The 13,730-nt window shown below is 36.2% G+C and overlaps 1 protein-coding gene across 1 annotated transcript; it reads left to right on the top strand.

Annotated features, from left to right (window-relative positions):
* The first annotated feature begins 8,917 nt into the window (after positions 1 to 8,917).
* LOC126753784 (uncharacterized) lies at positions 8,918 to 9,566 on the top strand. The gene is made up of 2 exons (XM_050465492.1): positions 8,918 to 9,183; positions 9,251 to 9,566. Exons 1-2 carry the CDS (start codon positions 8,929 to 8,931, stop codon positions 9,506 to 9,508), a joined length of 513 nt encoding a protein of 170 aa, XP_050321449.1. The 5' UTR covers positions 8,918 to 8,928; the 3' UTR covers positions 9,509 to 9,566.
* The last annotated feature ends 4,164 nt before the right edge of the window (positions 9,567 to 13,730 follow it).

Here is a 13,730-nt window from a genome sequence, read left to right as displayed (position 1 = left end):
AAATGTCTCCATTCGAATAATAATTTGGCGATTTTAATCCTCTTTTCCAATTGCTAAACGTCAAAACCTCCTCAATCCAGTCAACTGTCAAAGTTTAGGTGGTTTTGACGTTTAGCAATTGTTCTCTCCAGTGAGAGACGAGTTGGGCATCCCATTATTCCTGGTTGCTGATGTCGATAACCAACTGAACTGCATCTCCTCGTCGGTTCCCTTTTTCGCTTTGGTAAGGGGGCGGTATCATGGTTGTTGGTTGGCGTACTTGTGTGTGGGTGTCAATTAAAGGGCTGCATGAATACGCAAAAAACAAACTTTGAGTCACTGTCCAAAAATTTCAACTTGCACTCACTCACACAACGTAAAAATGAATTCTGATGTTTGGGTAAAATAAGGACCGAGTCTCATTAGTGAGAACAACAACGAGTTCGCTCAACTCATAGCACTCTCACAAGTAACGATCCACTCTCTGCAGAATTGGTCTACCAAAGCATTTCATTGTGTTGGTGTGAATTAATTCTGTACAAGAAGGATGTTGGCTGAGTGAATGATGTTCGTGTGAATTAACAACTGTTAATTCGAGTTATTCTAGTTGCACGACTAGAAAGAAGTATGTAAATACGCATAGATAATTACATACGAATGTGGATAAAAGAAATGTTTCTAATATTCAATTTTATTGCAGTTTTTCATGAAGTTTATTTAGGGATTAATAGATTTAACAAAATATTTTGTAAATTGTATTACAACATGGCAAATATTAGCAAACAATTGCACTGAATTTCGCGGTCAATTACTTACATCCATTATTTTTGGTGAAAAATATGAAATATTAAAATAAAAATCTGCCAAAACTATTTTACTCCCTTTTATCTCCGTATACACAAAACAAATGACGAATTTAAATATTTAATAAACTGTCTCGGTTAAGCGTCTACGGCCAGTACAATGCAGGCAAACATGTTGTGGGGAAAACCCTTCCGTTTATCTTCTCTATTTGCTTGCTTAGCTGAACACTATGGGTGCACCCTGTTCTGTTAAAAGAATGAGAGAAACAATGAATTCACATAACAATAAGTGACGATCACACACTATTCCACTACTAAGCGAACGCTAACGCCTTGCATTCACTGCTGGTTGATGATATGAGTGTGAGTTGGGTTTGTTTATGAGAAGAATGAGCTGAGTCTACCTGCTAGCGATAAACAACAACTTACAATGTCTTCTCTGTATCTGCATTCACATAATTCCAACTCAGCGTCGGCGATCAACTCGAGTTATGAGATGAATTCATAAATTCTCTGTTGCATTCATAGCGTGAATTAATTCTTGCAACCCTTTAGTGTCAATATGTGTTGCTCTCGTGAGTAATGTGGATGGTAAATGGTGATGTGATGAGTGTGGTGAAGGATGCGTGTCAGTGTTGATACATATGTGGAGTTGATGTGGTGTGCTAATGTGATGTGTGTGTGGATGCTCATTTATACAGCTGTAACGCTCATGCGAACAAAATTTGTAGGTAAGATTTATCGAATATGGGGATTTCCCAGTTACTACTATGTATATTCATTTCAGCAATGATGCTAAGTGTGGTAAAAACAAACATAATTACAAAACAGTGATTTTGAAACCGTACTAGATTAAAAATTGTTTACAAAAAAAAAATATTTCAACCGTTTAACTTCAAAACCGTGTAAAAAAGTGTTGGGTGTACCCAATATATGTAGCTTTAATTATTAGCATTTATTCATTTGGCACTTTTGCACAGAAAAACTTATTTTAGCTTCTTCTAACAGTTAAAGTTTAATATAGAGTCTAAAGTTAAATATAAAAAAAGGATTTTAAATTTAGTTTGATCAATTTGTCAGGCAGCGGTTGATGCCGCTGGTCTGTCCTTCTTGCCTTCTTCAGCTCTACTATCCAACTATACTGCTTGAATATTGTTCGAGTTTTGTTCTGTTTTGCTTTTGTTCAGAGACGCAATTAAAAGGCACGTCCGCTACGTGTGGACCTTTGACCCACAGGTTCCACTCCCACATCTATACTTTTATATATGTAATAGGTTGTCAAAAAAGTCTTACGGTATTTTCGCTAGTTGGCGCTGAAAGCGCGTAGTTCTAGTTTTATTTGTCGCATCGGGTCATGCTATACCTTTTTGGAAATCTCATTTCACGCGCTAATACGTGTTTGATTGATTGTCGTTCCTTTTAAGTCGTTCGTGAGTTAGAGCGTCGCAAACATGGAGCAAAATAAAGAGAAAATACGGCATATTTTACAGTGCTACTACGATAAAGGCAAAAATGCATCTCAAGCCGCCAATAAAATTTTTGCAGTTTATGGACCCGATACAGTTTCCATTTCCACCGCACAACGATGGTTTCAACGTTTTCGTTCTGATGTAGAGGTGGTCGAAGATGCGCCACGCTCCGGAAGACCTGTCGTCGAAAATTGCGATAAAATCGCTGAATTGGTCGAAAGAGACCGGCATAGTAGCAGCCGTAGCATCGGTCAAGAGCTGGGCATGAGTCATCAAAAATTCGTTTCAATTTCAATAAAAAACAAAAACTAAATTCAATAAAATTACCGCAAGACTTTTTTGACAACCCATTATGTATAAAAACTAAAGGCGTTAGGCACTATACTACATAAGTATGTTAGCAGAAGCACAAATTACTGCTCACCTTTGAAAAAATTCATTCCCTCTCAGCACGTGTCGGATACTCAACCCTACCAAAGAAAATATGTGCAAATCAGGACTGGAAAATGTACTTAAAAGAAAAGAAAGCAGAAATATAAAGATTTATACATACATATGTATGTAGTATATTCTCATACTCGAATACTCAGGAATGCAAAGAACCAAGAATTTCCGCGGTTTAAATTGAAAGAGATCAAGCTGTTATTTGGCTGGCAGGTACCAACACCTGCTATTACTTGTGTAGTGAGCAATTGCAGCCATTTCGTTTGTTATGTCAATTATAGTTCTTTTTGCTATTGTGCTTGTGTGATAGGTTGTTTATGCGTGTGGTTCCCTGCGAACCACGGCTACCCGCTTGAGACAAATATTCCAATACAACTACATATTTTTTCCCTATACACTAACACCAACCCACATTTTCGGGTTATTTTTTGTTTACCTAAATGCGATGAAAAAAAGTTTATTTCATTTCTTGATTTATTTGAATGAGTGCGAAGGAGAAAACATTATTGTCAATAGTGACAAAAGAAAATCCCAAAAAGAGTAATAAAAAAACGATTGAAAGACGCATGTCATTCGTGATCGTACTATCGTAAGGAAGGCTCGTACAACAAGAAGGTAAGTGAATGCTTTTTTTTAAATAATTTGCAAATAATTACTTCATTTGTTTTTATAGCATTGAAATTAGCAGCTGCAGCAATATCATCAGAAGCAGCAAATTTAAATTGTTAAGTAAGTATGTGAGAAAAAGTGTGTGTTGTTTGAAATTGGATTGCGCAGTTCAACATAATACGCAAAAATAATTACATACATACATATGTACATAAGTATGTATTTTATGCGTTTAAGGCGGCCTGCACAATCCAATATAATATGTGAAAACAAATGTTTGCCTTATATTTTAAATAATCAGATAATATTATTCTTTTATTTCAGATATTATTATGATTTTTATTTAATTATTCTTTCTTTTCAGATTTTATCACTATTTTTATTTAATTAATATTGGCTTTCAGAGTAAATTCTATTTGTATGTAATATATTTTATTCTTTCAGATAATATTAATCCTTTTTTTTGATATTATTATCATTTTATACAATTAATCTTTCTTCAATGTAATTATTATTTATTTTCAGGTATTAATAATCTTTATTTTGTTTTCAGGTATTTGTCTTTTATAATCTTTCTCCACTCTTTTATTTTCAAGTTTTAAAAATTCTTTTCTTTATTTAATCTTTTTTCAGGTATTAAATATTTTTTAAATTAAATATATTTTTATTTATGTAAATTGTAAAAAATTTTTTGTAAACATATAAAAAATAAAATAAAATAAAAATTTTGAAAATTAAAAAGTTTAGTTTGAAATTTTAAGAAATTTTAAAAGTAGGAATCAAAAAATGCAACCCTGCATCAGCCGTCGATTGGGGATATTAGAGCAGGACAGATATACTTTTTTATATGACACTGCTGAATGAGCGCAACAAAGATGTATGATCACATGTATACGTACGTGAGTAGGTAAAATATCTGCCAGGCTTAAGAAACATTCTATATGTTTACCACCACGTTTACCACCATGTTACCCGCTAATTATCTGGTGTTTTACCCGCTCATGGTTAGCAGGGGTTGTATATTTGCGAATGTAAGTGTCTTGAATAAGCTCGTTTTTTGATTCCAAGCTTATCACCTTAAGAACAGTACATGGGTCTGGCAGTGAACGAGGGCAAGACGAAATATCTCCTGTCATCAAACAAACAGTCGTCGCACTCACGACTTGGCTCTCACGTCACTGTTGACAGTCATAACTTTGAAGTTGTAGATAATTTCGTATATTTGGGAGCCAGCATAAACCCACCCCTCAATATCAGCGTGGAAATCCTGCAGGATTGCTCTTGCCAATAGGTGCTACTTCGGACTGAGTAGGCAATTGAAAAGTAAAGTCCTCTCTCGACGAACAAAAGCCAAACTCTATAAGTCGCTCATAATTCCCGTCCTGCTATATGGTGCAGAGGCTTGGACGATGACAGCAACCGATGAGTCGACGTTACGAGTTTTCGAGAGAAAGGTTCTGCGAAAGATTTATGGTCCTTTGCGCATTGGCAACGGCGAATATCGCATTCGATGGAACGATGAGCTGTACGAGATATACGGCGACATTGACATAGTTCAGCGAATTAAAAGATAGCGGCTACGCTGCTAGGTCATGTTGTCCGGATGGACGAAAACACTCCAGCTCTGAAAGTATTCGACGCAGTACCCGCCGGGGGAAGCAGAGGAAGAGGAAGACCTCCACTCCGTTGGAAGGACCAAGTGGAGAAGGACCAGTCTTCGCTTGGAATATCCAATTGGCGTCACGTAGCGAAAAGAAGAAACGACTGGCGCGCGGTTGTTAACTCGGCTCTAATCGCGTAAGCGGTGTCTACGCCAATTAAGAAGAAGAAGAAGCTTCTTACCACCTTTGTACCATTATTTTGCCATGCAATATACTTATACTTTTTTGCATTATTTTCTATACATACTGTTTTATTTTTATTACGTTATTTCGTTTTATTTCATAAGTTTTTCCAAGCTTGATGAATGTGCTCAGCGCACCTGCTTGCATTGCGGTGACGGTAAGTGACTGACAACTTCCATTTACAACCCACAATTATGCAAATTTCCATCGGTATAGTTATTTTCATTTCACTTTGTTGGATTCACTGCCCGCTTTACTTACCGTTTTCGGTGTTTGAAAATAAAACATGTATATTTCGGTTTTATAATATAGCGGGCACACTCGATTGGTTGAGTTTATTTTTCTTTTATAATATCAATTCACGCAATATAATTTTTAACAATATGAGTTGAACACTCGATTAGTGGGGGTTTCTTTTTCTTTTACAATGTAGGATAAAATTGTAATATTTCACGATGGGACGCTGCGTAGCGGTGGCGGGAAAGCGTAGTTGATGCCAAGGCGATCGAATCTTATCTGATTTGAGTGAAAGCGGACCCTTTTTCCATGGAGTGATGTGGTGTGTGTTTTAGTGTGTGGATCCTGCGCTCGCGCAGGCGACTAAGGCTCATTTAGCCATCCCGGCCCCCCTAAGCGAATATTTCAGCCTAGAATGCTTTGAAGCTGCTGGAGTGTGGCTACGACGCTGCTAAGGCCTGAGGCGCGGCGTGGACGCGGTCGTGGTTGCTGGCGTCGTGTTGATGCCCCATTGTGTGGCCGTCGGGCATGGGATGATGATGGCCCACTTGTTCGACGGGGCCGCGCATCCCGGCTTACTGGAGGTCGTCGTATTGCGCCGCGGTTGCGGCCGGAAGGTTGTTGACGGGTGTCATTCCGAGTGAGTCGGTGCAACATGGTGTGATGCGGCCGCATACAAATTTGGCACAGATTGCCCGAAGTACACTCGTGCGTTTGGTGGACAGGAGTCAGGCAATTCAGACAATGGCCGTGCGCCTGCACGACCAACTGGCGTTGTGGAGGTGGCAATCCCTTAAAGATGACGCATTGTGGCAGCCGGTGGGGTCGACGACATAGAGGACATCTACGGCGTTGTGGGTCGACGACAAACGCGGGTGTTGGCGGCAATGCTACCCTTCCATTCCGAGGCGCCGTTGGGGTGGTTGTTCGGGGCGCTGCAACTGGGGCAGCCGCAACGTTGGCGTGGCACATTGACAGCCGAACGAGTGATTGGTGTCGGGGCTGCTGGCATGTCTGCATCCATATTGACCTGTTTGAAAGAGTGTAATTTCAATTAGGATTTGGTTGCATATAAGACATATGAGCATGGCTGCCACGTTATGCGGCATGAGTGGGTCGTTAGATTAATCGACTACATTTGTGTGGTATTTTAAATATATATATATGTATACGTATTTATATAAATTTTTATTTTATTTGTTTTTATATTCGGTTAACTTTTGGCCTTTTCCACACAATCTTTTATGGGTTTAGTTTTGTTGGTTTGGTATTTACACGTTAGGGGTTTTTTGCACAATTTTTAGGATATTTTATATGTATTTATATATTTCACACGCTATATTTTTGAGTTTCACCCGCGATTTAAAATGTTTGTATTAGCATAAAAATATTTCATTTTGATTTCGACATAATTTTTCTTTTTTTTTTTTGATTTTGATGTAACGGTACGGAACCGTTTCGTGTAATCCGTTTTCAACTGTTTTTTTTTTTTTTTTGTATGTATGTATTTGTCACTGCACTTTGATTTCACTTGCACTAAATTTTTTTTTTATGTATGTGCCCCACACGAATTTTGTAAGTAAACCACCTTTTGTCTATATGTTTATGTCACAAATTTGATTTTTTTTTTTTCAATAGTGCCGTTCTTTGCGGCTCGAAGGACCAATGTTGGGTTCACTGCCCGCTTCACTTACCACTTGATCGCTTTCTTTCCTTTTAACCTTAGAACCGTGAGTTGGGCACTCAGTGCCCATTCTCTTTTTTGAAATTGAATTTCTGGGATTTGGGCAGTTCAATTTGATCTATTTTCCGCGTAGTGATAAACTGTTATTTTAGTTATAAGTTGACAGAATTTTGGACATATAACTCTTATAATAGGAAAGTAACGGCATTTTATATTTTTTATGTGACTTGGGTCACTCAGTGCCCATAATATTTCTTCATATAGTTTGTATGAAGAAGCGTAATTTTCTAACGGTTTTGGTGATTATTGTGTATTTCTAATTAGTTTCGCGTAATATTTTCAAGTGAACAGTTCATTTTTGGTTGTGACGGATATATTTTTTTGAAATGAGTGAAGAATTGGCGATTTATTTGGCCAATTTACGGCGGGAATTGACGAAAGAAGAAGAGGAGAATATTTCAAATTATTTGAATGCTAATGATAGCGATGATGATGATGGTGGAAGAGAACCTAAATTTGGTGGTGACCACGAATCGATACCCAGTGGCCAATCGGACTACGGAGATGATAATGCTCAGCCCATTAGTGATCCACGGTTCGAAGAATATATCCATGAGGAGGCTGCTGTAGATAGAGACAATGACGAAAGCAAACTTAATTTGTCAAATACGGCTATTGAGGGCAATCGTGGAGAAAAATATTGTGGTCAGGGAAGAAACAATACAACTTTATTTTGGTCAATGCCAAGCCAAACTGAAAAACAGCGAACGAAACTGGCATTGGAAATACATAGACAATCAACTTCACTATGCACGGAAAGTTTTGGATCTAAAATCGATGCCTTCATACGCGTTTTTCCAGTGTCTCTTGTTGAAAGTATTGCTCTTCAAACGAATAGGAAAGCTAAAAGAGTAATACAGGCAAATATGCATCAAACAGTTAAAAAAAAAATAAGATATTGGCAAGACACAAATGCGGATGAATTATATGCTTTTATTGCAATAATTTAATACTCCGGAGCTGAGAAGGCAAACTTAGTTCATGCTAAGGATCTTTTTCACAAAACGAACATGCTCTTTTATAGAGCATTGATGTCACTGCATCGGTTTGAGCAATTATACCGTTTTATACGCTTTGACGATTCCCGGACTCGCGCTGAGAGACTACGATACGAAAAATTGGCGCCTATTCATCATGCATGGATTATTCTTGGCGAATTTGACGATACCATTTGTCCCAGGTACAGAATTGACAGTTGATGAGCAGTTACTTTCAACAAGAAACCGATGCAGTTTCCGCCAATACATTCCCTCTAAGCCTGAAAAATATGGCGTAAAAATATTTTGGCTTATTGACGCAAAAACCAACTATCCACTTGCAGGCGAAGTATATTTGGGTGCACAGCCTAATGAACAGCGGTCGCTTGGTATTGTGCGCAATCTTGTTATGCGACTCAGCAACCAATATTTGGGCAGGGGAGCGAATATTACGATGGACAACTTTTTCACAAGTTATGAACTGACGGAAGATTTGCTTCTGCGGAATACTACGCTGGTGGGCACAATACGAGGCAATAAGCCACAATTGCCAAAACTATTTACATCCTTTGAAGAGGCAAAAAAAAGAGGTGTATTTGAATCTGTGTTTTGTTTTTCAAAACCAATGCAATTAGTAAGCTTTACAACACATTCGAAGAAAAATGTGCTAGTGCTTTCAACTGCTCATGCCAGCGAAGATGTAAATCCTATAACAAAAAAACCACAAGTCATACATGATTATAATGAGCATAAAGGTGGTGTTGATACTTTTGACAAAATGCTACGTGGATTTTCTGGCAAAGAAAAACAAACCACTGGCCCATGGGATTATTTTATAATATGCTGGATATTGCTGGGCTTGCAGCGTTCAGGCTGTTTGATGTTAGTCACCCTATGTGGAACACCAATAAGTCTGAAAAGCGTAAAATATTTTTGAAAGAACTCTCTATGGAGCTAGCGCAAAAGCAATTACAAAACCGATGCAAAACAAAAATTAATTCTACAACTAAAATTGCATTGGACTTGATCAATTTCAAACGGTTTCCTGCAGTGGTGAGCTCGCGTCCATCAATAAAGGTAAGTTTATTTTATTTCAAAATTAGTTCAGTTTCAAATTTATTCACTATTTTCTTTCTTGACACAGGTCAACACTTTGAAACGGCGGTGTGAAACCTGCAAAACTAATAAGATCGATAATAAAACAACAGCAGTTTGTGACCATTGCCTTATTCCGACATGCACCAAACACTATATAAGGACGTGTGAAAAGTGCTATTTTGCAAAATACAATGCCGAAGCTGAAACGGACTCAGACAACGATGAATATGTGGACAATACTCCAAAAACGTCTACACCCAATCAAAATATATCAGAAAGACAGAGAAGAATTTCACCCATTTGAGCAGTTCGAAATTAAAACTTTATTTGATTTTCATATTTTTCAAAAAAAAATACATTTGTTTCTAGCAATAATCCCAAGTTTCATTAAATTATTTACATAAACATGCGAAATATTGGCATTTCTATAAAAAAAACGTCTTAAAAGTCTAAATTTCCATACAAAATACATTACTGGGCACTGAGTGCCCAAGTCACGAGATTAAGTTGTACAGCTATGTCACGGTTCTAAGGTTAAATAAAAAAAAATCGGGATTCACACTTGTGTCTTAACACTATATGTATTATAATAGTAGCACTCGATTTGTAGGCGTTCTCACAATCGAAATTTTCCCTGGATTTGTGGGTTTTCCCTTTTTTTTGAACAAATCTAAATGCACTTTTACTCTAACACAATTTCAACTTAAACTAAACGTCAATTGCGGATTTCAAAGGTATGAAGGTGGATCGAGCTGGAGCGCTGTGTAGCGGTGGCGGACAAGCGACATGGATTCAAAAAGGCGATCGAATCTTAACTGATTTGAGTGAAAGCAGACCCTTTTTCCATGGCGTGATGTGGTGTGTGTTTTAGTGTGTGGATCCTGCGCTCGCGCGAGTTAATTTATTTACTCGTTATGAATAAAATAAATATAATTTTAAGTCAGCCAATGAGATTGGTACTGACTGATCCTTTATTCGTTTAATAATTCACAGTATACACATGTACTTAAGTATTGAATATATTAAACTTAAACTGTACCTTTACAAGTGGTATACAGAACTTGTTACTCGGCAGTCGATAATGATAAAGTGACCTCGAGGCTATTGTTCCAGTTGCTTATATAGGCTATGCTTATCGCTGCTCATACTATTGAGATGCTAGTTGTTTACTAGTAAATAACTATTTGGGTTGTTATTGTTTGTTGTACTGATAGTGCGCTTCTATTGTTCTAAGATAAAGTTGTTTTGATGATTTTTCTTTAATGTTTACTGAAAGATAAGGTTGTGGTTAAAGGTTAAAGTATTAACTCTCCCCTCTCTTGTGAAGAATAGATCTCCTGATCTATACTTGAGTCTTGAGTAGATGAGTCATTCCTACACGTTCTATGGTAGCGTTGTAGTTTCTTAGATATACAGTTGTTTGATAAATTATATATAGTTTGAATATTACAAATATACTTAATCCTAGGACTACAAGTACTCCTATAGTTATGAACATATTCTTGATTGGGTGTTCTTCAAATGGTATTAAAATTTGTTTAATTTTTTAATGTTGTCAAATTGATATTCGTTTTCTGATTTCAATATTTCAAGAATGTGAATTCTTTCGTTTTCATTAGCTATAATATAATCTTTAATTTCTTGTTCCTGGTTGTGGAATACTTCTGAGTCAATAATAATTGTTTCATTAAATTGTATTAAATTCGATCCTTCAATTGATTTTCCGTTCAAAATATGTTTTCCTTGTAATACGACATTACCATGTCCTAAATCTATAATAGGTGCGTTATTTTCTTGGATAACATTACAATGGGCTTCGTAACCTTTGATCATTGGTATTGTACAATTGTCATTAGGTTCTTGTTTACAAATATATTTACTTAAATTACGTTTACATTTAGATGCTAATATTATTTTATCTCCACATTTACTTACGATTTTATTCATATCCAAAATGCCTTGACGATAGGATAATGGAGTAACTTTGTAAGTTGTGCATTTCTTTTAAATGACAAGATATTTATAAATTACAATGAAAGTGTCGTCTAATCTACCTACATGCGTGTCTGCATATTCGAGTATGTCAATAACCGGTATACTAGTTTGTCCCTTTCCTAATATCCTTTTAATCTCGTCCGTATTTATTGCTGCTGAATAAAAATTTCCGTTGTTCGCGAAATTAATTGTCATAGTTAAGTCAAATAACTCCTTGTATAATTCCTGCAATACAACTTTTTGTTTAATTGTCTTAATATTAAATGTTTTCATCATTATTTCAAAGTTGGAATTAATTTGTCTTTGTTTGTTATTATTTTCAATTATGTCGTTGAGTATTGTTTTAATTTCAATCAGGTCGACGTGGTTTGGGACTCCTGTGATAAATTTCAAAATCGATCCTAAGAAATCAAGAGATCTTGAGCGTCTGGCTCGTCCATTATTCAGTAGTTGTTTTCTGAGGATTTCTATTCTGTTGAACAATGCTGTTTCTGTTGCGTCTTCACTAGGCATCTCTCCTTTATGTTCGGCGATTTTGTAGTATGGTTTAAGTATTTTGCTTAAGTTCGTCATATGGAATAGGTACTCATGTTCTTGATACAAAAATGATGGGTCAGTCTCGGTTAACACGTACTTGCGATCTTGTAAGTCGGTTATTTCCTGAGCTAAGGATGTTGCTAGGATTAATGTTAGCGTTATCATCATCATTGTTTCTGAGGTTGTCCATGTGTACGATCTTCCCCTCCGTTGTTAAAATTGTGTCCTCACGATTCTCTTGTACGGTTTTCTTCAAATAGCGTGGATTTGTTTTATTTCGTCGGTTTTGTTTCACATAAACTGTTTGTCCTGTTTTATATTCCTTTTGTGTTCGTTTTTTATTGTGGTATGATAGCATATACTCCTGCTTATTTTCGATCAGTTCTTTTATTCCTTCAGTCTTGCTCCTTTCAAAAAATAATTCGATAGGTTTCCTTTTTGTGACGGAATGTATTGTCCTATTGTATTCCTTGATTGCGTTGAATAGTTCTTCAGTCGCAGTTGATTTATTTTGTTTAATGCGCATTCTAGTAATTTCCAGAATGGTTGAATGCAGCCGTTCAACTTGAGCGTTCGATGTTGAATGGTTTGCTGCGGGCATTGAATGTTCAATATATAGCCGTTGGAATAGAGCTTTTGCTGCTATGCTATTAAATATAGTCTCGTTATCAGTCATTAGTTTATTACAAAATGGGAATATTTGTATGAGTACTTCCTCTAATATTTTGTAGAATTCTCTTTTGTCGTTTAATTTTCTCATATATGCGTATTTTGAGAATCTATCTATACATGAGAGATACATTGTTTTATCGATTTCAAATATGTCCATTTGTATTTGTGTGCCTATACCTTCAGGTATGGGTGTTTTTGCATAAACTTGTTTTGTCGGGTGGCGTTCGTATTTGTTCTCTTTACAAATGCTACAATTTCTAGTTAGTCTGATTACATCATTTTTTATATTTGGCCAATAGCAAGTTTCTAGTATCTCTAATGTATTATTTTTTGCGTTTCTATGTGCTCTTTCATGCGTATGTTTAATTATATTTTCTCTATCCTCTTCACTCGTAATGTCCTTTAATAGATTTTGACAAAAAACCTTTTTCTCTATATTAAATGAAGAGTTTATAATATCATGAATTTCATACCAGGTTTCTAGTGTAGTGTGAAATGCGGTCGTGATATTGGGTTTGATAATTTTCGTTAGTGTATCTATCAAGTCTTGTGATGTGATGTAATTAACATAAAATCTCTCGTGGTTTGCAAAAATTGTTGCTCTTTCTAATGCATTTTGTTCACATTTTTTTATCACAATTTGTGTTTTAAATTGGTTCAGTGGAGCGCTGACATCTTTAATTCTGATTGACGAGGATGATTCCTGCGAGTGTATTGAGTCGTTCGTTGTTACGTTTACTTGACGGCTGAGTGCGTCGGCTACTACATTTAAATCTCCTTTAATATATGTAATTTTTGCTCCGTATTCTTCTATAAAATTTTTCCATCGTTTTAGTTTTGAATTTGGGTTGTCCTCTGATATTGAAAAAATTAGGGATTGATGATCGGTATAAATAGTAGTATTACTAGTGTAAATGAATGTAAGAAACATCAACGAGAAGAAGAGTAGTCAGCAAACGTCGACCAACGCGGTAACACGTACACCACGAGGTTAACATAATATATTCCTTTTCTTAAAAATCAATTCTTAGAATAACATGAAATATGTATTTATTTTTAATTTAACAATCACACACACAAACAAACATTGTTAATGAATAAACTATTGAAAATCCTGACAAACGCGTTTTCTATTTAATGTGCGGCACGATAAGATACGTTAAGAATACGATACGTTAAGAGTAAGTATCTCATTAACAGTTCAGAAGCTGGGAAAGTGTGTGAAATGATGCCACAAATGAACGTAATCAAATGAACGCATTAAAAATAACAAAAAAAGCCGTGAAAAAAGACAAATTTTAAACCTAAAAGTGCAGGAGCGC

The sequence above is a fragment of the Bactrocera neohumeralis genome, chromosome 3, assembly GCF_024586455.1.
Source record: "Bactrocera neohumeralis isolate Rockhampton chromosome 3, APGP_CSIRO_Bneo_wtdbg2-racon-allhic-juicebox.fasta_v2, whole genome shotgun sequence".
Taxonomy (NCBI): Eukaryota; Metazoa; Arthropoda; class Insecta; order Diptera; family Tephritidae; genus Bactrocera; species Bactrocera neohumeralis.
Note: the sequence above shows the minus strand (reverse complement) of the source record. Positions and strands in the feature narration are given on the sequence as shown.